The sequence below is a fragment of the Silene latifolia genome, chromosome 2, assembly GCF_048544455.1.
Source record: "Silene latifolia isolate original U9 population chromosome 2, ASM4854445v1, whole genome shotgun sequence".
Classification (NCBI taxonomy): Eukaryota; Viridiplantae; Streptophyta; class Magnoliopsida; order Caryophyllales; family Caryophyllaceae; genus Silene; species Silene latifolia.
Window position 1 is genome coordinate 188,761,369 of NC_133527.1, and position 26,525 is coordinate 188,787,893.

Here is a 26,525-nt window from a genome sequence, read left to right on the forward strand (position 1 = left end):
TGACTGCGACGGCGTCTACCTCTTGGGGTGACTGCCGCTCTTGTCGATGTGACAGTGTGAGCTGGCGTCTATTTCTTGATGACGGCCGTGGCGTCTACCACTTGGAGTGACTGCGACGGCGTCTACCTCTTAGGGTGACTGCCGTGACGTCTACTACTTGGGGTGACTGCGACGGTGCCTGCTTCTTTATGGGGACTCACTAGTAGAAAAAAACACCTATTGCGTCAGTCGATTTAAGTCGGTTCTACAAAAACCGACGCAAAAAGTACTTAATTTTAGCGGGAATCCATTTCCGCCCTATAGTCAAGCTTTTTGCGTCAGTTTTTGGAAGAAACTGACGTATATAATGCGTCGGTTCTCAGCAAAACCGATGTATTTGATAAAATACGTCAGTTATGTTAATAACTGACTTATTTGATATTACGTTTTTGCATCGTTGTACCTAAAACCGATGCAAATGATATTAATTAAAAAAAACCAACAATTAAACCCCTCATATTATACACTGAGAACAATCAGACTTCCCACACGAACATGTCCTTCCCTCGCCTCTCATGGCTTCTCCCTAATTCTACTCCGTCACCACCACACGACTGCCTCCCTACACCAACAACTCCCTCCCTCACATCTTCGTCACCACCACACGACTGCACATAGAAGTCAAGAACAATACGATAAAGCTATTAAACCAACAGTCACTTCATTCGCAATTGGTTCGATTGGTGCAAAAGGGAAAGTGGCGAGGACGATAAAGATGGCCGCATTTCAGTTTCAAGTAAGATCTTCTAATTTGGGATTAATTATAATTTCTTGCATTATTTTGTTAACATGATAAGAATTGGTGGTTAGGGTTTTGTTTTTTTTGTTTGATTGATTCAATCAAGCTATAGATCTGATACGATATTTTTTTGTCCTCAGATGTAATGGTGTCATTTTTATCCAAAATGCTTGGATTTTGTTACCATGGTCGACCTCCATTATCCTTCGGATCTTCTTCTTCTCTACTCTGCACCATTGATTCACCTTCCTTTCATCCTCAACATTCCATAGGTTTCTTTCTTCATTCTTTCTCTTTTTTTAATTAGATTTAGGGTTTTGTACTCAAACCCTAATAATATGAAAACGATTGTCTGATGTTGATTTGGTGTTATTGAGTAAATTGGGGCTTTTAAATATGAAAACGATTGTCTGACGTTGTTGATTTGGTGTTAAGTAAAAAGTTAAATTTATTTTGGTATCTACAGTCTTCGTCATTTTTTTTATTGGATTCCCATCTAGGGTTGCTCTATTGTTCTTCATTCTCTTCCTTTTTAGATAGCATACAGTGACTATATTCTAATTTCTAATTTGTTAATTTTTTTGTTCCTAAACAAGATTAAAGTCTGTACTCCAGATTCAACATCCCTTCACTATATTCTAATTTGTTAATTCGTTTTTTAAAGATAATGTAATTGGCTCGGAAATTTGGATGAGTATATGACATGCCAGGGTGCATAATTTTTTGATGACAAGTGAGACAACAAAGACTGAATGAAGCTATTTCACAAAATATGAGCCAGTACACTTGACATTAATCTTACATGACATAAGCCATGTTATGTGTCATTTATGTCAAAAATTATGAAGCTATTCACAAAATAGCCATGTCCACAATTGTCAGATATATGCTACCAAACTAGATTAACAAAGCCGAAAAAACTGTAGCTGAATATCAAGTCTTTAAGCCCTTTGACATAAATTACAACTTTGTCGTTTTGTCCATATCATAGACAATGTTATGGTGTAATCAAATCAAAAATTTCCAGCGAGGCACAATATAAAAAAAAGCTGAATGTTTTTCATGCTATATTAGTTACTACATACAGAGAGAACCATTTTGAGTTGTTACTGTAATATTGGTTACAGCCTAGGAAGTCACAGAGCACTTCTGCTGCTCAGAGATTCTCCACATTGCCATGCACCCTGAACCTTAGCAGCAATCTACAGGTTCCACAATACATCCTCTATCAAGGGCCTTGTGCCTGCATCTTTTATTAGGGATTTATATAACTTGACCTATTGTTTCGACACTCTTTACTATTCCCATTATTTATGCTTTGTTTATCAGATGATTTGGGGTTTGGGTGCGGTTGTTGTGTATGGATTTAATCGGTTGTTGGTTAACTTTTAAATTCAGTTGTGTTAGCAGGTTTTATTTTAGCTGTTGATTAACCTTTAATTCAGTTGTGTTTGCAGGTTTTACTTCTGAGAAAAGTAACTTGTATGGCGGTCCCATTCTCTTTGCTCCTTGTGATGATGGTAAGCTTGGTAGCTCTTTTGATATGCTTTTGCTTTTTTTCCTTCAGTTGGTTTTAAAATCTCTGGCAGTATAAAAGTCCCAAGTCTGTAAACAAAGTTGAGGCCTTGGAGAGTTATTTGATACTAATTGAAATTTTTGGCACTCGATCTGCTACATGAAAATAAAATCTTTCATTCTTATTGCTTATTAAGTGAATTGTTGCAACTTCTCTCACAGTTTGAGGTTGCTTGGGCGCTTACAAACATTGCATCAGGGACCTGAGAAAACACCAAGGTCGTGATTGATCATGGAGCTGTTCCCATTTTTGCGAGTCTCCTTGCTTCTCCAAGTGATGATGTCTGTGAGCAGGTATCACTGAATAACCAGTCCCTTTTAAGTTAGTTAATTATTATGCTAACCACTGACGGAAATGAATGGGACTTTTTGTATTCTCTGTTGCTGGACTGCATCGAAAAATGACTAACAATTGAGACTTCATTTCATGATCCTGACTATGATAAATGGAGGACTCTTCTGATGCTAGACTGCATCGAAAAATGACTGTCAAATTTATACATTCCCATCAATTGGCATAGTTTGCATTATAGTTGAGTGTTCATGTATTAATTTGCCCATAATGTTAGAGTTCTACGTAACTTTGCGACATGAGAAACACATTTAAAGGGGTTTAAACCTCTTAACTAGCATTGTTATTAGCAATACTCTGTAAACATTTACTTTTTGAGTGATGGAAGAACTGAAACAATTAAATACTGTTTGTATATAGTTGCCAAAACGATTACCGAGTGGATGATTTGTTTTTGTTCTGCGACTTCTGTCTTGTATATTGTTGTTGAGAATATTATATGGAGTGTGTAATTTGTAAAGGAGGTGTTTTTACTGGAATACAAACTTTTATTCAGAAATGCTTTTCCGTGATGTTTCAGTTCATAATCAACAACGGCTCACTTCCATGCCATTTAAACCTCTTGAGTCATAATCACAAGAAGAGCATTAAGAAAGAGGCTTGTTGGACCATATCAAATATTACGGCTGGTAATAGAGCATAGATTCAGGTAATACATTTCAAACCCCTGGTTTATTGTCAACACTTCATGAGCATTTTAAGAATAGAGCCTTGTCCGGTTTTCATCCTTATATACCGAATTTCATTTTATTGTTAACTTATTTCGTAAGGAACTAAAGGTTTATTGCTTGCATAATTAAGTCCATATGTATGCTTGATTTCTTTTTTTTTTCTTTTTTTTATTAGGTAATAAGTATGCTTGATTTCTGATTCGTTAATTGAATATCTTCCTGGCCAATATTGGTTAATGTTTAGGCTGTCATTGAAGCGGATTTGATTGGCCCACTCGCTTGCTTGGACAATATCTAATGTCCACATCTGATGATCACAGTTCAATGATTTCATCAATTATATTTTTACTGTGAAACGACCAACGATGCTCTCAAGATGAAGCAAATGGATTAATGCGGGCTATTTCAGGTCAATCAGCGATATGAATTTGGCTTGAGAAGTTTGAGCTAGTAGATGTTTAGAGAACATTTAGTATAGATTAGCTTAGTAACTAAAACGTTTGTGGTATTATTTATACATTAGATTGTATTTGGAACGTCGTTGGGGTGAATGAGATGTAATCTTGTTTTACATGTGATGTATTAGTGGTTGGTTGGTTGGATTTCTTGTTGTAGTTGGTATTCTGATTGTCAATTTTATGGGGTGGTGGTGCCGAAATTTCGGTAGTAAATTTTTATATATATAAAAAAAAGCATTAATCAATCGCGTTGGTTCTTGAATGAAATGACGCAGATGAGGGAAATAAATTAAAGCGAAAATGAAATGTCAAATGCATCGGTTCTAACTTCAAATGAAGCGAAAAGTAGAGCAAATGCATCATTTATGGAAAGAAATAACGCAAATAGTTAAATTAATTGGTGCTAAAAGAAAATATCAATTGCATCAGTTTTTGACAAAACGGACGCAAAAAAATAAAGCAAATGCATCGGTTATGTGTAGAACTGACGCAAATAATAACTATTTGCGTCAGTTGTAACAACTTTTTGCGTCCATTCTATTGTAGGAACTGACGCAAATACTACCTATTTGCGTTAGTTTTTGAAACACAACTGACGCAAATACTACCTATTTGCGTCAGTTGTAACAACTTTTTGCGTCCATTCTATTGTAGGAACTGACGCAAATACTACCTATTTGCGTCGGTTTCACAAGTGACGCATATAAAATACGACCCCTCAATATACGTCAGTCCAAAACCGACGCAAAAGACCCTCTACAAATGACGCAATAGGGTTTTTTTCCATTAGTGACTGCCGCTCTTGTCGATGTGACAGCGTGAGCTGGCGTCTACTTCCTGTCAATGACTGATGGGGGAAAATGGACACTTTGATGGAAGACTTGGACGATTTTTCATTAGGTATAAACATGCGTTGGGGTGCCCACAACTATCTTGGACACCTCCGCCGCTATACAAAGTTTTCCCGAGATTACCAGCGTCCTAATGGCTCATCAAAGGTACACCTTCCCCGTCAGCCGCTAGTTGCGTCCATGAGGTCGCCCTCCTGTTGTAAGGACGGACTTTTTCCTTTCTCTGACTTCTTTGCCGCTTTGAGGGACTGCATGTTGCATCCTCTGGCAGCTATCTGGACGTTGACCACCTCGTCCTTCTCGTCCTTGGAGACGAGCTTATGCGCTTCCCCCCGGTCCGAGGCATACATCAGTGTTAGGGCCCGGATGGACATTACTGCGTCGGCCTCGCTCAGAGTGACTCGGCCTATGAGGACGTTGTAGGCGGACGAGCCGTCAATGACCACGAACTCAGCTAAGACATTCTTAGCCGCATTCCCTTCGCCGAACATCATCGGTAGTCTGATTGACCCCAGTGGTACCGCCGGGCCCCGCAGAAGTTGTACAGTGGATTGGTGCAGGGGCTTAAGTCCTTGGCTTTCAGGCCGAGGCTGAGGAAGCACTCCCTGTACATGATATTCGTGTAGGCGCCCGTGTCAATCAGGCACCTCTTGACCAGGTGGTTAGATATGTCCAAATTGACTACAAGTGGGTCGCTGTGAGGAGCGATAACTCCCTCGTAGTCCTTCCTTCCAATAGTCATATCGGGGATGTTGGAAGCGGGGATCGCTGTGTTGGGCACAAAGTTGATGGCCTGATATAGCTCGTTCAGGTGCCGTTTGTGCCCATGAGCGGACCCTCCGTTCTCGTTGCCCCCGATGACAACATGGATCACTCCTATCCGTTCGAAAACGGATTTCTTATCTGAACTGCCGGCGTCAATTTTTTGGCCTTTGGCAACGTACTTGCCGAGGCTCCCCTTTCGGATCAGCTCTTCAATGGCATTCTTCAGATGCCGGCAGTTGTCAGTAAGGTGACCGGTATGGCCGTGGTACTCGCAGTATTGGTTCGTGTCACCGTCTCCCTTCGGCTTGGGGGGTCTTTCCCACTTCCGGCCCTCGTGCTTGCTCAGGGCGAAGACCTCGGCGGCCGATACGACGAGGGGGGTTTTATCATTATACCGCCTCTGGTGGTACGATCCCGAACTCCACCCAGCGCCCGTCGAGTCTGTTTCTGGCGGTTTTATCGACCGTGACTCGTTATTGTCACGGCGTCTTTCACCAGACCGTGACCGATCATTGCCACGGCGTCCTTCATCCGGGTTGTCCTCCCGGCGGCTCTTCTTTTCTGAGGGTTTGGCCTCGCTAGGGCCTACCCAGGTTTTGTGGTAGTCCTCCACTTTAATGGCTCGATCAGCCAATTGTCTGCCGGCGTCAAAGGTCAGGCCGCCGCATTTAATGAGCTCGTTTTTTAGGTCTCCCCTTGGGAGGCCTTTCATCGCCGCTGAGTACGCCGATTCATTGCTCACTCACGAATTTGTTGAACCTTGGCGTCGAACCTCTTCACATAACTTCGGAGAGACTCGCCTCCCTCCTGTCTGATAGTCAGGAGGTCCGATGTCTCTACGACCCTCCTCTTGTTGCAGGAATACTGGGCTAGGAACGCGTCCTTTAGGTCGGCGTAACAGTATACCGACCCGTCGGGTAGCCCCTTGTACCAACTTTGTGCCATCTCATGCAGTGTCGTTGGAAAGATTTGCACCAAACCTCATCGGGTTGCTCCCATACTGACATGTGAGACTCGTAAGCCTCGACGTGGTCGGTTGGGTCGCCTTCTCCTTTGTAAGCTATAGGTGGTAACTTCAGCTTAGTCGGCACCGGGGCTTCCAGGACGTAGGCGCTGAGGGGCTGTCTGACCACGTGTCGAACGGCACGGGGCGATCGGCTCCTCGCATTCCTCGTCCGGCTCCTCCCCTCGTAGCGGGAAGGACTCCTTCTCCGACTATGGTAAGTCGGGCTTCTTCTCCGACTCTGGCGAGTCGGGCTTCTTTCACTCCTCTGGGGGGTGCCTCGTCGGTGCTGCGGCGACGATGTCTTCTCACGAGTGCGAGAAGGACTTAGGTTTACCACGACCACTTTGGGCTCCTCCGGTGTCTTGACAGGGTCAGCTTCTCCTAATGCTCCGTTCAAGTTTCTTGGGGTCACATTTTGGGCCCTGGTCTCCTGGACGGTTTCCGTCGCTCTTGTCGGCGTGACAGTGTGAGCCGGCGTACTCCCAATTAGGTCCAGGAGCATCTTCAGTTTTGCTACATCAACCACATGTCCAATGATGGTGACCTGGTCGGCAGGTAGCGGTGTGTCTGGTATTATTGGCATCCCGTACTCCGGTTGAATCACTTGACCGGCGGAGGGTTGCACAACTCCAGATTTGTGGACGATATCATCTTGGCAGAATTCGGTTTCGTCAGTCACGAATGCCTCTTGTTGTTTCGACATTTTCTTAGCTTTTGGGGTGGGTTTTTTTTTTTTTTTTTTTTTTTTTTTTTGTTTGGGAATGAATGTGACTAGCTTCTAGTGTCTTTTCCCCACAGACGGCGCCAATTGTTCCGGGTGTAATTTCAGAGCAAGTATCGTTACCACCCGTGGCTTGTAGAATGATGTCTTGAGTTGAGTCCCTCTTGTCTTTATCGCTCCTCTCGGCCTCTCCTGCAACAATGAACGAACTGAGGGCTTGGCCTTGTGCCAAGCGTACTCACTCCGACTCTCAAGTCAGTAAACTTAGAGGGATAAGTTGTTACTTGGCTAAATGTGTATTGTAGAGAGATAATGGAGATATTACCAGATGAATAGTAATTCTTAGGTTAGAATGTGGATCCTCTCCTTAATGAAGGTTGAGGAGTATTTATAGGCTTTCACCTTTTGTCACGAGTAGCCAAGTGGCTAGCGGTGGAAAGACCGTTCTACCCTCGGCCGATGGACCCATGGCAGCCCGGCCGAGGGGTCTTGGATATGAGTACGCGGATATGTGTCGGTGGTGGTTACAGGCCGAGACCCCAGGTGACAGGCCGATGGGTTGCATCGGCTAGTCTGTCTAAGTCGTTGACTTTGCTGTGGATATCCTTGACCTTGCTCAATATGTTGACTTGGTCAGCGGTGCAGAATATGCCCCATTAAAAACAATTTCACAAAAATATTATTTAAATTTAGTGTTTTATCACTCAAATAATATCAAAAAATAAAATATTTTATACCTTTTAAATTTGGTATTAATTTCCTTTTTTTTATACATTTTGGAGTATTCCGAGTTACCCTATTTTATTATAAAACCGTTTTACGAGAGCTCCGTCCAATACTCGTTGGAGGGAAAGTATAAAGAAACCACATTGAAGTTTCTCAAATATCACAACGCAAAAGGTAGAGTAGACATAAAGTGGAAGTTTGAAGAAAGAAAGACTTTTGAATTCAAGTTTTTCGCTTTCTCTGACTTCAGTTCTTCTCTCTAATGGCTGGGTAATTTTCTCTTTTCTCTTTTATTGTCTTATTATCTGTATCTATTTACTTAGTTCCTTAGTTTTAATTAATGGGTTTTCATCCTTTATTTTGTAATTACTTATACTAAGTTTTATTAGTGATCAGATACTTGTAAAGATCGTTACTTTATCATCTTACTTTTGATCTTGATTGTTTTTTTATTAGTTATTAGCATTGGTTTTTGGGTTTTTAATTTTAATTTATATACGACGGTCATGTTGATGATTATAGTTGCAAGTACTCTCTCTGTCTCAGTCATTTGTTTACTTTTTTGTTCTTTGTGAACGGTATTTTAATCAAAGTTAAACAAATGATTGAGACGGAGAGAGTAATTGATAATTTGAGGACATTTTTTTGGGTGTGCTGACTGCTGAGTAGAATTGGACCAATTGGTTACTAGAATTTTAGGTTATTAGAATGTTAGGATCCCTAACAAGATTCAATGTACTGCAACCCTTCATTCCCAATGTTGATCAAGTCATAGTAACATTCGTGTTTTTAACTTCTGATGCCCGTCAGAAGTCATGTTTATAGGCTTGTTAGTGTGCTGTAAGTTGTTATGATGTTAGGACTTTGAGAGCGTGCTTGGATTGAGGATTCTTGTTACTCGGGTAATGGTTGCGGAAAAAACAACAAAGTAAGAGGTCATAGTGGTGGCGGAAAGTGTAAGAAGATGAAGATAGAATGGTAGACTAATAACTAGCCCATTATGCGAATATTAGTTACCCATCTTCTTCCTAGGACATATGACTCCCATAACCTTGTACTTCGTATGACAGATGGAGAGTGATAGTTCCCCCTCTACTTTGTTTTGAGTTTCAGTAACCCATAACCGCTGTATAAAGGTTTCAAGGTTCCCACGAGCTATGTTACTCAGACTCGTGTAGAAGTATCCGACACGGGTACGTGTCCAAGTGTCGGACTCGGCTATTTTTTTGAAAAATATGCATATTTTGGTCTAAAATGAGGTGTCCAAGGGTCATACCCATGTCCGAGTGTCGAGTGTCGGACACGGGTACGCGAGGAAATTAGAAGAGTCGGAGTAACATAGCCCACGAGCCAATTTTTAGGTGATAATTACCGTATTTATGATGTCTCAACCGAGATTAAGTCTTGAAAGTAATTTGGAGATCAAGAGTGGAACCGATATTTGATACCATTTGGTTATTTTGAATAATGTTAATTCTGTTCATGTCACATTGTTTGATTGATTACCATTGATTTATTTCGCAGTTGCAATTTTGTGTGTCGATTATTGGTTCTTTGTTTCTTCTGAAAGTATTTAACTTCTATAGACATGATATGAATCATTAATTCTTATCAACTGCCTGGCTAATTCACTTTCAGAAGGCCGGTATGATCACAACATTCTTAAAGCTCTTTTTATGTTGTTTCATGCTCACTGAAATTTGATAGTTTCTCGTAGACAAATTCAATTCAACTATTTGAATAAATGATGACTAACCCCCTTCTATAATTTGATTGCATTTGTCGTGATCTAGTTGTATGCCACGCATGACTCATCTAACTATACGGCAAAACGGGAGATCTTAGCCTTTAGCTTTACCTTTTTTCTTTATTCATTTTATTCTTGGTTTAGTATCGTTTAACATCTAAATGTAATGCACCAAGATTTTGTTGTTGTAGTTGCCTTGTTATCTGATAGTCTTATATTGTAAATATCAATTGGATGTGCAATGCAGACCATCGTGGTTGGTTGACGGCAACAGAATTGCCACCAAGATAAAGAGTGCTTCTGCAACATGTGATTCTGAAAAGACCAAGTGGCAAAGCAACCCGTGTCGATCATGCCCGAACTGTCATTATATAATTGATAACAGTGATGTACTACATTCTACTCTCCTATTGATTATTTCCTTTACTTTTACTTTTGACATATGACATTCTCTTGGACTCAAGCTGACAAGCTGCAATTAAAAATTTCTAAATCCTTAAATGAACGTGAGAGTGTATTTGAAACCTTTTCTTCATGTTTCCTTGATTTTATGCAAGCAATGTATGTTTATGTACACAATATCTGGTGCATGCAGTGATTTATGGGACTTGAGACTTTTAATTCATCTATTTTGGTCAAACAGCACATTTTGTGTGATTCAATTGGTAACGTTAATGTGGGCGGCTTTCTTTAACTGTTCAGATCGAATCTTGTCAAATGATATTTCCTACTAAAATGGCTTATATGTTCTGCAACTTCTGCGTGTTTGATATTTGTTTTTGTGGCTTGAGGGGTGTTGATAGACATTTAGGCCCTCTATATTCGCAGGTGGTTCAGGAGTGGCCAGGATTACCAAGAGGCGTGAAGTTTGATCCTACTGATCAGGAAATAATCCAACATCTACTCGCAAAATCTGGTACTGGAAATGAAAAACCGCATCCTTTCATTAGTGAGTTCATCCCTACTGTTGATAAAGAAGATGGCATATGCTACACTCATCCCTGCAATCTACCAGGTCAGTATCTAGTGGCAACATTTTTATCACACTAGATTGCAAGATGTAACAAGCACTCTTGTCCCATTTATATCGTCCCCGTTTAACTTTGCTGGTCAAAAGATGTCAACTTTATGACATTTTCTCACAATATTTAATAGCTACAAGTTTTGAAAAATGTTAATATGAAAATAGAATAATAGATGACAACAAATTTTACATACAACAACAACAACAACGTTACCCCAGTGCCTCAATGGCTCCCGCATATTGCGGAGTAAGGAGGGGTCGGATGTACGCAGCCTTACTCTTGTGTTAGAAACACAAAAAGGTTGTTTCCGAATGACCCATGATGAAAATTGCTTCGAGAACTTCGTCGAAGGACTGCTACTTCACAAGAGAAAGAAGCGCAACCACTTTAGTAAGTCATTTTGCTTTACTCCATCATAATCCAGAACCAAAGAGTAATGAGTCTTTGGCTCTATTGGAAATATATAGTATCAATATATATATTTGGAGAACTTGATGGTCAAACATTACTTGAGTTGACCACCAAAAGTAACGGGGATGATACAAATGGAATGTAGATATTTTCTTACTCTGTTTCATTTCCAATAACTTGGCGCTGATGAAGGTGTTAAGCAAGATGGAAGTGCATCTCACTTTTTTCATAGAGCAATCAAGGCGTATAACACTGGGACCCGGAAGCGACGGAAAATTCATGGTGATGACGTGGGCGATGTTCGTTGGCATAAGACTGGAAGGACTAAGCCAGTTTTTGTCAATGGTGTACAAAAAGGATGCAAGAAAATAATGGTGCTATATATGAGCACAGCAAAAGGAGGAAAGGCAGAAAAAACGAATTGGGTCATGCACCAATATCATCTAGGTACACAAGAGGATGAGAAAGATGGGGAGTGTGTTATTTCTAAAGTCTTCCGTCAGCAACAACAAATAAAACAAGGCGACAAAAATGGAGAAGATGCCTCTGATGTGACTGATGACGTAGTTGTGAGAGTAGATCCAGTAACTCCCAAGTCTGTGACTCCTGAGCCTCCACTAAAGGAAATGCAAGGCGACCCAATTGAAGAGGTTTTGTTACCTTGTGCAGATCCTGTTGTTCAGGTACTGTTTAGTCTCCTTGGCTCTTTCTATCCTTGCTTCTTGTTCGCTCTCGATACTAAGTTTATAGATGTATATGGTTTATAATTGGAGATTATTAAAGTGTATTGTTTTTCGCACATAACCTCTGTCTCTTAGTATCTCAAGTCTCAACCTTTAAAATTTGATATCAAGGTATTGGGACAATATTCATGCTAAACCTTTCAATTGTCCAATACTACTCCAATGCAATGACTAGAGCTTAGCTTAGTACTCTGTAGTATATGTTTGTTGAAGGACAAGGGAGGTGGAAAACGATTTTTTGTTTGGAACTTTGGATAGTAAATTGGATTAGAAGGAATGAAGGGGAGAGAAGTGGAGATCTTGGTTATGAATTAAGGTTACAACACCAGAACACTATCATTTGCGAAGACTTATAAAATTACCATGATTTGAGGTGACGTGGTCCTCATTGAGCAAGAGCAGGCCGCAATAGGTTGATAACACGACCTAAATACTATGATGGAGGAATGCAATTTTCCTCTTACAGTCCAAATTAAAATCCTCCCAACATAAGAAAGATTTGGAAGGAAACACCTATATTCACTTCCCTTCCCTCTCTTCTCCTCCTATCCGACCTCTTCCCTCCCCTTTCTCCAACTTTATATCCAAACAAAGCCTTATGTTGTAATTTTGTTGGGTACTCGCTTAATGGGGATGATAATGTTTTTATTTTGAATTAAACGTTTCCTCTTTTCTCGAAGTAACCAATTGCCGTCTTGTTTTTCTTTATGGGATAAATTAAAACCACCTTTTTTTTTTAATTGCATGAAAAGGTTGCATACATCCAAACTCCCACGCCATTCTTAGGTCCCTTTTAAAGCATTAGGCTTTTGAATGTTCTGATCATAAAAATTGCATTTGCTTATTGCTTTTGAACTTTGAGCAATTGCTTTTGCGCTGAGCATATCACAGTAGTATTTGAGTTTATGCAATCATTGATGCGTGGTGACCAGGTGGTGATATTAGTCTTTTTAAGGTTGTCACAAATGCCATATTTTCATGTTTTCCTCGTTTAGTGATAGAGTTGATGGGCTGGTTATATATGTATGTCATGTGATGATTGATTTACAGGATGAAGACATGGGATATGCTGCTGATGAATTTGCGCAAATCGAAGAGACGTTATTTAGAAACGATGATAACAGTGCTTCTGACAACCCTGCTGAGCAGGCACTTGACCATGATAACAATGAAATTGAAAGTCAAGAAAACCTTTATATGGTAAACTCTCAACAACTCATCGCAGGGCTTCAACTGTGCGCCGATTTCCTTCAAAGCCAGTCTCCGGAAAGAGATGACAATGTGGATGTTGTTGTAAAGAAAAAATCCGTTCTTTCTGAGTATGCTCATTTAGGATCTGATGTGCTGAAGAAGGATCTGGAAGACTGTGTAAATTTGGATGTGGGTCCTTCTAACGCCGATCTCGATACACAGCCTGAATTCCGATTAAGCCAACTGGTAAACATTGTCTCATATTCTGTGTTCATTTCTAAGATTTTCATTCATCATCGAGTCTTATATGAGACAATCTCACATATGGACATACACAAATATTTCCATGGCCCTCACAGATCATGCGGAGTATGATTCCGTATGATTTGAGGATATTGGTGCAATGCTGCATATGTGAGACCATCTCATACAAACGTTTGTTTACAGGTTTAGTTTATATGTGAGATTGGTGCAAGGGTCCCGTAAAAGTGTTAGTGTACTTACTACTAGATTTACTCTTCTTCCTCCGAGAAATAATATGATCTATTAATTTGGCAATGTAGGACTTTTGCTCTCAGGAAAGCTATAGTGCCTGGGGTGGCAGCAAATTAGGCGACGAATGATAGACTGACATTGAAAATGTACTCTCTCTGGGTATTAAGGTCACCAACCCAGACCTGACATCGATGACCGGTTTTGCAATGAAGACTCAAATTCACATTCAATGCAATGGGACTGGCACTGTGCTTAAAATTTTGGTTCATGTCGTTCCTGTTTTACGACTAATATGCTGATTTTGCGGAGAGCAATACTGGCTCGTTTTGGTGTTAATCCCAAACACCATATGTATAGAGATCTTTTTATCTCGTTTCTGAACTCTGATAGGATTAGAATTTAGATTACTGAAATTTCAGCATTTCAGTTTTCCTGTAACATTAAGTAGACTATTTCGAGTTATGTTTTCTTTCTAGCTTCTGAAATGTCTTTGATGCGGTTTTGTGAGCCATTTTAATTGTAGACGACCCGAAACCAATAGTCGATTTTTTGTGATGTTGTGCTTGGTTTGTGAGCTCAGAATTTTGTGTATTAGTTCAAGAATATGACTATTAACATCGGTAAACGTACTCGGTACAACATTTGAGTCTAGTTTTACTTTCTTTGTCTTGTCATTGTTCATGAAGCCTTGAAGGACAAAGGGTGACAGACTGACAGTAGGGGATGTCACATTCTTTGTCACCCTTTACCGACTTGAGGTGCATAGTAGTTTAAGACGGATGTTTCTGTTTTAACAGAGACTTAACGATCAATTTTAGATTGGGTATATTTTCGTAGGAAGTCACAATGATAAATGATATTTTGACGGATTTAAACTCAGATTATGAGTGACTCAGCTTACCTTATGAGTGACTCAGTTAGCTTACCTTACTATTTATAGATGGTAAACTTGTAATAATGGAATCTTGATGGACGTTTAGACCATCCCCAAGCAAGGTCACGAGGGAGGGTCGTGACCTTGTTGGGTCGCCTTAACTAACAATTAAGCACGAGATTAGTGTGACCTTTTGGTGAAAGAGGTTAATTTGTGACCTCTTTGGTTGCTCTTGACCTTATTAGGTCAATTGGTGACCCAATAGGTGTCGCATTATTATTGGTTGTAAACAAAACAAAATGGGTTGGAAGGTGGAAAATGATTGGGTTGATGATCTAGGTCGCGACCTTCTGTTTGGGAGGTGAAAATAGGTCAAGGTTAATAAGGTGGGATTAAGAGTAAAATCGGGTTGCGACCTAATTAGCGCCACCACTGCTTGGGGATGGTCTTAGTAAGACCATGCCCAAGCAAAGTTATGGAGAGGGTCATGCTAATCCATAATTAAGCACCATATTAACATGACCTTGAAGTAGAAGATGTCAATTGGAGGTCAATTTGGTGACCTAATAGGTGTCACCTTCTAATTGCTTGAACATAAATAATGAGGACAACAAAGTAACAAAAAAATGGGTGGTGACCTAAAGTGGTGACTTTCTGCTTGGGACGGTCATGGGTCGTGACCTTTTGATTGAGAGGGTGAAAGTGAGTCAAGATTAATAAGGTGTGATTAATAAAGAAAATTCTGGTGACCCGATTAAGTCGACATTCTGCTTGGGAATGGTCTAAGACCCTCTTAATTGTGAGTGGAGATTTTGAGCTTGTCAATTATGACCTCCAAATCAAAAACTCAAAATTCCTATACCATACTTATGTTTAGTTTTTATATTTCGTATTTCATCTCAATTATTTATTTATCTTTAATTAGAATTTTCACTAGAGAAAATTGTAATGGCAAATAATTTCAACAAAGTGAATAACAACTTAATATGGTTAAGCGAATGCTGGACGGCTGGTACGATTTACAAAGTAGTTCATATCAAAATTAACGAGAGTTTTAAGGACATTTAGGACAGTGACAAATGTTTAATCTAATTTTCACAATGCGACATGAAAGTAAATAAAACTCGGGAGGTGCAACTATACACCTCTTCAACTTAATATTTTTAGACCGATAAATAAATGGCTCTATTTTTTATTTCAAACAACTTTCACTAACATTATACAAATCTGTATTTTGTATTATGTTTCGATATTACTTTCTTAAGCATGCCTATATACAGTATATGCGTTAGTATCTTTAGAGATTTTGCTAATATGATTGTTGGTCCTACATGATCACAATTTATGATTGATCACCAGATTCACTACTACAGTTGATTGAATGCAAAAGTTACTGTGACTATACCATATGTTTACTGTATTAATACTTATCATATATTGTGATTAGTGCAACGGTTAAGTAGCCCGTAAAGTTTTGATACTCATAACTCGAGTTCAAATCCCGATTAGCAAATCATTATCCTTGTAACTCGTCACACACAAAATATTGTGACTAAAAATTTTACTCCCTCCTATTCTAAATAACTGTCCCATTTGCCATTTCCGTCTATTCACATAACTGTCTCATTTGTCATTTTCGTCTATTCACATAACTGTTCCATATTTGGACATGGTTTTTTACTTTCCTACCCTTAGCTCTTTTCTTTATTTACCACCCCAACCACCCATAACCCATCATATTCAATACTTTTCATTATTTAACTCATACTCCCTCCTATTCATTCATTTTGTCCCTCTTTCCTTATCGAAGCTAGTCGGATTTTTGTCCCTCTTTCCCTTTTTGGTAACTTTTGTGTGGTCCAAATTTAATTACATGTGGGGTAGAGTGGAATAGAGTGTTTTGTGTGATCCAAAATCATTTTCTTAATTCTTGTACAAAATAAAAGGGGGACAAAATGAATGAATAGGAGGGAGTATATTCTTACCTCTATACAATAATTTTCATTATTTTAACTATATTCCTTAATTTTCGTGACATTGTCCAAATGGAACACTTATTCGGAATAGAAGGGAGTATTTATTTATTTTTGTTTTACTAATTTGATATTCACTTTGAGAATCTAAGATGATGTTTGTTTTTTTTGTTAAAAAGGAATAAGTGACTATTTTTTTAGCCTGAGTTTTAGTCGTTGACAAAAATGACCAATAAAGTATTTTTTAACTTGGAGATAAGTTTCATTGCAATTTTTTAACCCAATTTATTGTACGATGAATCACAAATTATATCACGTAGGACCAACAATCATCAAGATTGGTAAAAAAGAACAAATATGTAAAAGATGATCTTGAAAGGGGATTAGAGAAGATTTAGGCGTGATTAGACAACAGTCATACTCTTCTTAGTCAAAAAGAGTAGTCATACTCTTCATTACTAAAATGCCGAAATAGACATCGACTCCTTATCTTCTATGCAAATGTGCAATATATTAATCGGTTTTTTCAATGTAGGGCACACGTTAATAATCTAAATGTGGTAAGATACTAGGATTTGTAAGATATTTTCACTAATTAAATTATTATTGTTTTGTTATTGGGTTGATCTTGTTAATGAAACTATTTTTTTAGAATATTTCGTACAATAACCGTCTTATATTTATGATCGTCTCATGTTGGTAAAGAATGATGCAAAGACATTGAAAGCTGAGTTTAAGATAAAATAGGTTTTGTTATGTTTTGTTGATGATTAATTGATTATAGTTCTTTTGTTAATTGAACATATGAGAATATGACGACTTGGATTAATACTTTATGATGAGACCGATCTATTTAGAATATTTATCATTTTAAAATGTCGGTTTGTTAAAATTAAATAAAATGTTTAGTAACTACTACCAATTTTTACTTACGGCTTATATTTATTGTGTGACCGTTTTATAACTACTTGTATCATTTTAAAAAGACTTTGAGCCATGGCCAATTGCGCAAGGTCGCCCCTTGTTCTGGTGGCCATGGGTTCGAAGTTTTGTTCAAACACCTCCTCTTGCTCCCGCTCCGACGCCCCTTGTTACCATAAATAGGATTATACATCTAGTTGTACCATAAACATTGTGCAACCAAGGTATAAGAATCCGAGCTTATATGTATTCTTTCTGAGCTAATTCAAAGTTTATGTTTTTAATGTGTAAATAGATGAGTTTAATACTTTCTAATAAAGCTCATATTCTTTAACACAAAGCTCGGATACTTTATCACAAAGCTCGGATTCTACACCGTACAACATATACAACTGGTTGTATAGTCCATAAATTGCCTTGTTACTCAATTGAAACTTGCTCTAAAAAACCCGTTACAGAAAAAGGCAAAATCCATTCTTCGTATAAAAATAATCTGAACTTATTAATATAAGTTATTAAAAAACCCGAACCAATGATTCATTTCACGTCCGAACCTAACTTGGTATCGAATTTGAATGTCATCCACTCATCCCTGGCCAAGTAAGCATACTAAAAAATAAAGATCCTTTTGATCACAGACACAATAATTTGAGACATGATCAAACAACTTTATTTGACAGCCAAAAAATGCTTACTCGGAAATTTATATAATCAATCACCTTATGCTACAGTTAACATATGTTTGATTGTTTTTTTTAATTCGCATTCGAGGAATTTTAAAAGTATTAAGCTCGGTCATTTAACGATTTTCGTTTGTATATACATTAGTTAACTCTAATTTCGAATTAATCACTTACTTCATTCAAGTCTTCAACAAAGAACATAACAAATCCTGAGCGACGTCTTCCCTTAGACGGTAATGCTCTTGTACGACTCATTTGACACCAAAAAAAAAAAAAAAAAAAAAAAACTATTCCTAAGCGATTTGCCATTGGTAAAATTAATCACTCCGATTTTTATAAATGTATCGACTCTTATATTCGTGCTCAAAATAGATGTCTCCATTATATGACATAAGTTGCTAATGAATAGAGATCCTCATACTAACATGACAAAAACTCATATTCTAACTTAACTATAGGATTCGAGTTCAAGCCTTGAGAATGCAGCAATGTTAAAATTCACGGGGATAGTTTACCGCCCTAATGGTTCTATCAGGCTCGAGTCTGAACCAAACCGAATGGCATAAACCAAAATAATGAACTTAGCAAATTAAATCTCACAAAATAAATTGATCAACAAAGAACAAAAGTGTATCAAAATTAGTAATATATTTGAACCATTAATTGTGTCAAGATTTCTCCTAATACATTCTTGCTAATCACCTTGACTAATTTACCTATAGCTATGTACAACAATAATTAATAAATAACTAAATCTACCAAAAAAAAAAGAGGATTAAAAGGAAGAGCAAAGTTTAACTTTTCTCCCCTCACCCCTAAAATAACCTAACTGTAACGATAAGACGGTCTTATACAAGAATTTGCGATAAAACCCTATTCATGCCAACAAAGGAGCATAACAACACATCTCCTAATAATATACAACCTTGCTCTTTGCTCTCTAACCACACCACTTAAACCACGGTTAACAAACTTCCTCTTGCTTCCTCCCATGGCAGAGCTACTAAACTTCATTTTTCAAAGCTTGAAAGAGAGAATTAAGTGAATTATATGGTTAAGTTTAACTAGGGTTAAATTGTGTGTTTTAGTAAGTGTTTGATGAAATGGTTGAATGAATGAATGAAGATTGGAGAGTTAAAGAGGGTTCTTATAGGAGGAGTAATGGTCTTAGTTATGTAGGGTTGGTCTTTGCTAATGACCCAAAAACGATGGGGCATGAAAGGGCGTGCAGTGCTCTCTTACCCACCAGACATTATGCTTGGTCCTACTTATTTTTGGGACTATTTTTTTCACTAGATAAAACCAAATTAAATCATGGAGGTGGAAATAGTATTATATCATTGAACACAAATTCTCATTTATGACGGCGATATCCGTCACAAGCCTGTGACGGGTCAAGTAAAATTCACATGGATGGATAAGACGAATCATTTGTGACTCCCTCGATACTTTAATTTTTGTCTTATCTACCCATGTGGGTAATATTCGACCCGTCATAAACTTGTGATGGATATACCCGTCACAAGGAAGACGTATTGATCTTTGAATTGGTAAAGGTTATGGGAATGAATGAATGATCATTTGTTTGATTTTGGACCATGTATAATGAAAATTCTTGAAGGTACTTCTTGTTATAGCAGAAGCCAGAAAGATAATAAATTGTAGTCGCTTGCTAATTGACCAGTTTCTTGTACTGAAGTAAAATGGATAAATAGGTTTGAGGAATTACATACTCGAATTAAGAATATTACAAGTGTTATGATATGTATAATAGCTAGAATGAGGCAAATAAAGCTTCCTAAACCAACTAGAATTTTCAAAAGTCGACAAAAAGGAACATACATTGGATGTACTACCTCCAACTTTTTTATTTTTTGAGCATATATGTAATTTTTTTGAGCTTATTACCTAAAACTTTATTTGTTTTTGAACATATGTGTATTTTTTTGAGCATAATAAAGTTTATAAGTTAATTTTTAATATTTTTTCCGTCAAAACTCAAATTTAACTAAACTTATATATAATGTTTTTGAGTTTTATTGTAATTTTTTAGAACTGAATGTGTAAGTGAATAAACTCAGAAACTTTATAGTGAAACTCAGAAACTTTAAAACAAAACTCAAAAACTTTTTTATGATGCTCAAAAACTATAGAATTGGAGGTAGTACATCAGATGTATAATCCTTTTACTGTCAAAAGTCTAAAAACAAACCCTTAACCCCATAAGGCCAACACAGAATATTAGCAAATTAGAATTATCAAAAGTCTAAAACCAAACCCTTAGCCCGAGAAGGCCAGATCAAAATATTAGCAAACTTGGACTAAACTTGGACCAGACTCGTTGATTGGGCAGCAAGACCTCGTGATATTTTAAGGAGGGCCGAGGTTTTTAAAGAATTTCGATTTAAGCAAATGAAGTTCAATTAATGAATAATAAGAATTTTTTTTATAAAAACGAAAGATAATGAGGTTGTAATTTGGTAGTACGTGCTGCTAAATGGTGATTCAACATAGATTCCACATCTTGGAACCAAGCCAATTTTGGAGCAGCTTTGTGATAATGAAACCAACCAGCAAAAAGCATTAATGCTGCAAAGACTAATGCACCAATTGCAGTACAATAAAGTTGTAATTCACTAGTTATTCCGGATGCTCGCCAATGACAACTATAGATTCAAGGCATAATCTAACATTTGAAGTGATATGTAATAATGATAAGCATTAATTATTTATTAGCGGCTCTACTGGTAACACTCTAATCTATTTATTTGACTATTATTACAAATGATAGCGAAGATAAACTACTCTTTCCAAAATTTCAATTGCTCGATTCTTTTGTGTCAAACAAACATTTTGATTTTATTACTATAATGAACTGAACTGAACTGAACTGAACAAAATTTCTTGTATTTTTTATGTATGTTTATTACTCGTATCTTCAAGAAATGTGTTAGGTTCTTTCTACACATAGTACATTTTAGAGTGAATATTTTTCCTATATATAAAACCAAAAGAAAATAATGGAGGGACAAATTCACAATAATAAGGGATAAGGAAAGATGAAGAAGTGTAGTCTAAAGAGTGTTCATGTGGTATAGTTGGAGATTTGTCATTTTCAAAGGATTGTTTTGTTAATATTGTGTAGGCAATACCCACCAACATGATGGGTCGGCCACATTGTTAATTAGGGAGCATCGAATTATATGGTTTGATACTTGATATTAAATACCTCGTCGTTATATGGTTCGCCGATAAGGTGTTTATATATAGTGGTTACCATTATTTTGTTTTGGAATTGACTTATCTTTCTCTTTTGTAGTGGATTAATAAAAGTCATTTGTATTTTCTTAGAAAAAAAAAAATCATGTTTTATATATGTCTGCGATTACTGAAACAAGATTATATTACAACGATTTACATTAACGATCACATCTTATGAGTACCTTTTATAGATAGAATTAGTAGTGGAGCTAGGGAGGCTAGCCCCTCAAGGATGAGATTCTCGGAATTTGTGGTTAGATTTTTCGAATATCTCTTCGATTGTCCCTTATATTATCCACCCGTTAGCCCCTCTCAAATTTTTTGACCCTTAAGTTCAAATCTTGACTCTGCCACTGGAAAGAATATATAGTTACATGTGAGATGATTAGTCTGATTTTCCGTTCAAATTCAGTTATAAGAAAATAACGAATTTACCCGATTTTAGAATTTGTCACATTATAAAAAAAAAAACATTAAAATTTGGAGGTAGCATATCATATTTATGTTGGGGGTGGGGAATATGTTGTTGGCATATTTTTGTAATTTTAGATGATTTCTGTTGTGGGTATTAACTAAAATTGGAATAAAAATAAGCAAGTTAGGTATAGTATACTTAATTAAGTAGTACATCTAATTAATTATGTGATTGACTGTTATTATTGTTTCTTATAACATAATTGCTAGTTAGTTTGCTTACAACTGCCTAATCTATAACGTGCATGGATACTTATAAAATTGTACTATAGTTTCAAAGAGCATGTATGTATATATGGTGGTTGTCCTGCTTGGTTGTTAGGTACTTCTACTTTCTTTTTAATATTAATAATATTTAAATGGCCTAATTAGAGTATTAAATTTCTTCTAATTTGTGTTTGACTAAATGAATGATTGATTAGCTATTATTAATTAGCTTTTCTATTAGCATAGTTGTTGCTATTATAGTGACGACTGACGACCAAGATAGTGTTATTAAATCCTTAATATAATACCAAATGGTCCAACAGATACCTATTTGTGAGTTTATGTGATGTAAAATGTCCCTAGCCATAACAACATAAACACTAAGAAGAAATTGAAGTTAATTAATTTCGTAAACTTGACAATATGTAAAAATTCTCTTTAATAAGTCGGAAATATGAAAGTTATTTTATTAACATAGATAGATTAAATTATGTGAATTCCTAAAAATATTAGTTCGTACAAATGAAAATTTGTTTTTTCCTAACAAAGAAATTTAATGTAAATTATAGTTTGTATGAATGAGATACAATTATGTAAAATCGATGTACGAGTAAATGTTAAAACAATTTAGTTTTATGTTAGATCGAACCCCGCATGCAACCATTTTAGTCCGTTTATATCATATTGTGATATCATCTCAAATTTAGCTTATAGCGCTTGTTAAATTTGAGAGACTTTCAAAATTCGAATGTGGAACCTCGCAAATATCATGCTCTAAGACCATCCCCAAGCAAAGGTCACGCTAACTAGGTCACGATCCGATTTTACTCTTAATCCCACCTTATTAACCTTGACCCATTTTCATCCTCCCAAGCAGAAGGTCGCGACCTAGGTCATCAACACAATCATTGGAGTTGTCTTTCTTTGTATCCAACAAATCAGAAATTGACACCTACTGGGTCATGGAAGAGGTCACAAGAATGAAGCAGAGGTCACAAATTGACCTCCAAAGGTCACAAATTAACCTTTGGTCACAAATTAGCAATTCTGGTCACCAATTAAGTAGCTTAATTAAGTCACTAACCATGATCAAGTAAGGTCATGACCAAGCAATTGACCTTGCTTGGGGATGGTCTTAATAACACGTGAGAAGTTCATTTGAAACGCTGATAGTCGAAGTTCAATCAATCATCTTATACCTTAATACACATATTATCAACGCTTCATAACACACACCCATAAGGGAACTAATCCACTAAACATATACTCGTTTCTTCGCCGCCAGCACTAATTCTTAGTCATGCAATACCGTCTCATACAATCAGTGGTATAGCTAGGGGGCGAGCACCCCGACAGATGATATATTTTCAATTTTCTTAGTATAATTACTCATTCATTCCTTTAAACTCAAATCCTGACTTCTCCACTGCATACAATGAACATTTAAACTTTATACGAAGTATTTTGTGTTGTTTAGATACCTTAAATAAACTATGAAGCTCCCAACATTATTCAAAATATTTTATTTATATAAGAGTAAGGAATCTTGAAAGGGCACAATGAATAAGTTAATGAATCCTCTGAACAATATGCAGCGTATATCAAGGTTTTTTTACAAGTTTCAGATAGAAGTGTCCCATGCCATGCTAGGCATCTTCTTGTACTATAAATTCTAAATAATATTTGTACTCTTTTGTTTTTTTATTTAGTCTTTTCCCAAATAACAAAGTTTTCAGACTTAAGAATCCCACGTGAAGGTCTCGTGATTCACACTGTCATTACTTTGGGTGTACCATACTTCTTTTTCTTCCAAGGTTTTTTGCAAACAAAGACGTTATAGAATCATCCAGAGTATATAAGTATATGAAGACATCGTGGGCATGTGTACTTGTTATTAATGGATTTATGATCCATGGAGCATTCATTCTTTGTGATCACATCTGTGTCATGGCATGGACCCATACTACAAACACAAATTCTCGTCTCTAACGTCTTACAGCCGGTTAATATAATGTTATGAAAAAAAGGAGGTGGTGTGTTATATCACGAAGTCACTTTTCGTCATAAAGAAGAACGGACAGCTAACCAATTGGATACTTGGTTATTAGGATACGTTTATTAACAGTTTTAATTATTCATTTACAAGGACTGATAACTGGTTTTGGAGATGAGAGTAACAATATTGGAGTTTATGTAACACTATTAGAGGGTTTTTTAGAGTCGGTTTGAATTCATACAAAACCGTAAACAATAGTTGACCTTTATTAGTACCTTGATGTGGTAAAAATTAATCGAGTCAAATTAATTTTTAGGGTGAAATAATTTATAACCTATAAATACAGTTTATAAAAAGAAAAAAAAAAGGACGATATAAAATGAAAGAAGGCTAACAATATTAGTAAAAATTGTCGACATTTATCATTTATAAGCTATATTACAGATTTTTTTATAGATTTTTCTAACCTATATGATTGTGGGTACCGTCTTAACTTATTAGGACGGTCTTAAACCCAAAAAAAAATTAAAAGATAATGAGGAAGGTGAAGAAGTGGTGATGACAAGACAGTAACTGGACTTAATCTTAGCCAAAAGATAGAAAAATGTGTGAACCAAAGTGTGTAGCAATGCTGACTGTAATGGGCCCAGTAATGGGCCAAACATATGATAAAGGACCCAGTAAGTTAACGGGTCATTAGCCGTAAACACACCTTTGTCCGGTTTATGTCTTTGTCTGACCCAAGTAGTGCACATGGGTGTAGTTGAGTGATGACCACCTACCTATACATCTCATTGTCCAACTTGTATTCATTGAATCAAAGGGGAAAATTATAGAGATGATAATATTATGTCATTACCAAAGTTGGCTGGTGTGAGTGGTAAGAGTTCTCATCTCTTAAATAAGTGGTCATGGGTTTGATTCCTGACTCTTGCGATTGAAAAAAGCCAAACAAGCCAAACTTGGGAGTTAAATTGTCTTCAGTACTCCGAAGAATATTGTCCCAGCTGTCGGTAGGGGATACTCCTGGTTAACACAAAAAAAAAAAAATATTATGTCATTGACAAAGTTTTGTAGACACCTATATGCTACTTCCTTGTCATATAGGCTCCACATATTTTTCTTCAATTTTAAGTTGTGCATGAGATCCAAATTTATTACACTTGTTTCATTCATATTGCTTGATTTTAGTCTTGAGTGAATGATGGTTAGATTAGAATAATTTTAGGTTGGTGGTTGTGTGACTTGAATACATATTGCCACTCCATTGTACCAAAATAAATAAAAAAAATTAAAAAAAAAATCGCCCCCTAAGTTCAAATCCATTTCGAAAAATTTAACTAAAAATTTCGAAAATTTTTACACTTGTTTCATTCATATTGCCACTCCATTGTACCCAAAAAAAATGTATATACCTTCAGTACAAAATTAAACCTTTTTCATTGGATTCGCTTAAAAGGTCAACTCGACGATTAACCCTTAAAAAACGCCTGAAGGCCGGGTTGGGTCAGGTAATTTAGGTCTTACTGTCATTTTTTCGGTCGGTTGTTATCAGGTTCACTAGGGAATAACACGATCGGTATGCGATAATAAACATCCGGGTCGGGTTACTTCGAATTTAGGGTTAGATTCAGGTCCTCAATTCGGGTGCAAATCGAGTTATTTAGTCCAGGTCATTTGAATCGGGTAAATCTTGCTAAGACTAGTCCTATACTACTATCATCCTATGCTATGGACTGTTCTACAAGAGAGTTCTTGTGTTCAAAATTTCAAAATTTGGAGAAAGCAAAGCAATTAAAAGTCCATAAAACTAGCATTAGAAGTAAATTGGGCTCCCGTGAAATGGTGCATGTCGCATTAAGAAATGGGCTCCTTTTGGTTGTCTTATTTGTTTGGATTAGGATTTCCAATAAAAAGTGGGAGTCAGGCATACAAGTCGGACTGGGCCGTCTGCACGTGATGATTAGGTAGCTTAACTCCGCTGTTTCACAAATTATCATGTGTAACGGTCGATATCCGTCATAAGTTTATGACGGGTCAAATAAAAACCCACATGAGAGGTTAAAAACAAGTCTTTTGTGATTCCCTATGACCATTCTACTTTTTATTTTATCTACTCATGTGGTGATACTTGACCCGTCATAAGCTTGTGACGGATATATCTGTCACAAGTGAGACCTATTACAGCTGTTTTTAGGTTGGTTTTTTTTTCACTTATTTGTTCAAATTTATCGGTTCTAGATTATTTATTTATCTTTGCTTTTGATACAAAGACCAATGAGAGAGGAGCGATAATTTGTGATCATGGTTAATCGATGATAAGTGGACAATAAAATTAGAGGCCCAAAAATTACTCAAAAAGTCTTCCTAATATAAAAGGTAAATAAATAAATTAGAGGCCCAAAAATTTAATCGAGAAACAAATTGCCAGAAATGAAGGAGTAATTGTTTTGGCCATGGGTATCCAATATGTTTTTTTTTTTTTTTTTTATAAAATTACCTTACACAAAATAAAATGAATTGTTTCATAAGGATAAAAATTATACTATAACTCAAACAACTAAGACTTTTTCTATGTGATGCTCTCTTTTCTTTTCTTTTTTATTTTTTTATGGTGTCTT

The 26,525-nt window shown here is 36.9% G+C and overlaps 2 protein-coding genes and 1 long non-coding RNA gene across 4 annotated transcripts; 2 read left to right on the forward strand and 1 right to left on the reverse strand.

Annotated features, from left to right (window-relative positions):
- The first annotated feature begins 486 nt into the window (after positions 1-486).
- LOC141643929 (uncharacterized) lies at positions 487-3,978 on the forward strand. Of its 2 annotated transcripts, none has more exons than XR_012543803.1 (6): positions 487-775; positions 919-1,050; positions 2,236-2,298; positions 2,516-2,647; positions 3,226-3,354; positions 3,621-3,978. It is a non-coding gene; the product is annotated as an uncharacterized LOC141643929 (long non-coding RNA). The 2 variants fall into 2 exon arrangements; XR_012543802.1 differs by having other exon boundaries at positions 527-775; positions 2,224-2,298.
- Positions 3,979-8,018: 4,040 nt separating this feature from the next.
- Positions 8,019-14,094, forward strand: LOC141643930 (SUPPRESSOR OF GAMMA RESPONSE 1). Its single transcript, XM_074453329.1, has 6 exons — positions 8,019-8,173; positions 9,898-10,039; positions 10,479-10,665; positions 11,279-11,769; positions 12,880-13,266; positions 13,584-14,094. The coding sequence occupies exons 1-6, from the start codon at positions 8,166-8,168 to the stop codon at positions 13,641-13,643; spliced, it is 1,275 nt and encodes a 424-aa protein (XP_074309430.1). The 5' UTR covers positions 8,019-8,165; the 3' UTR covers positions 13,644-14,094.
- A 4,501-nt stretch (positions 14,095-18,595) lies between these two features.
- Positions 18,596-19,166, reverse strand: LOC141631845 (small polypeptide DEVIL 5). Its single transcript, XM_074444468.1, has one exon. It carries the CDS (start codon positions 18,978-18,980, stop codon positions 18,840-18,842), a length of 141 nt encoding a protein of 46 aa, XP_074300569.1. The 5' UTR covers positions 18,981-19,166; the 3' UTR covers positions 18,596-18,839.
- Between the last annotated feature and the right edge of the window lie 7,359 nt (positions 19,167-26,525).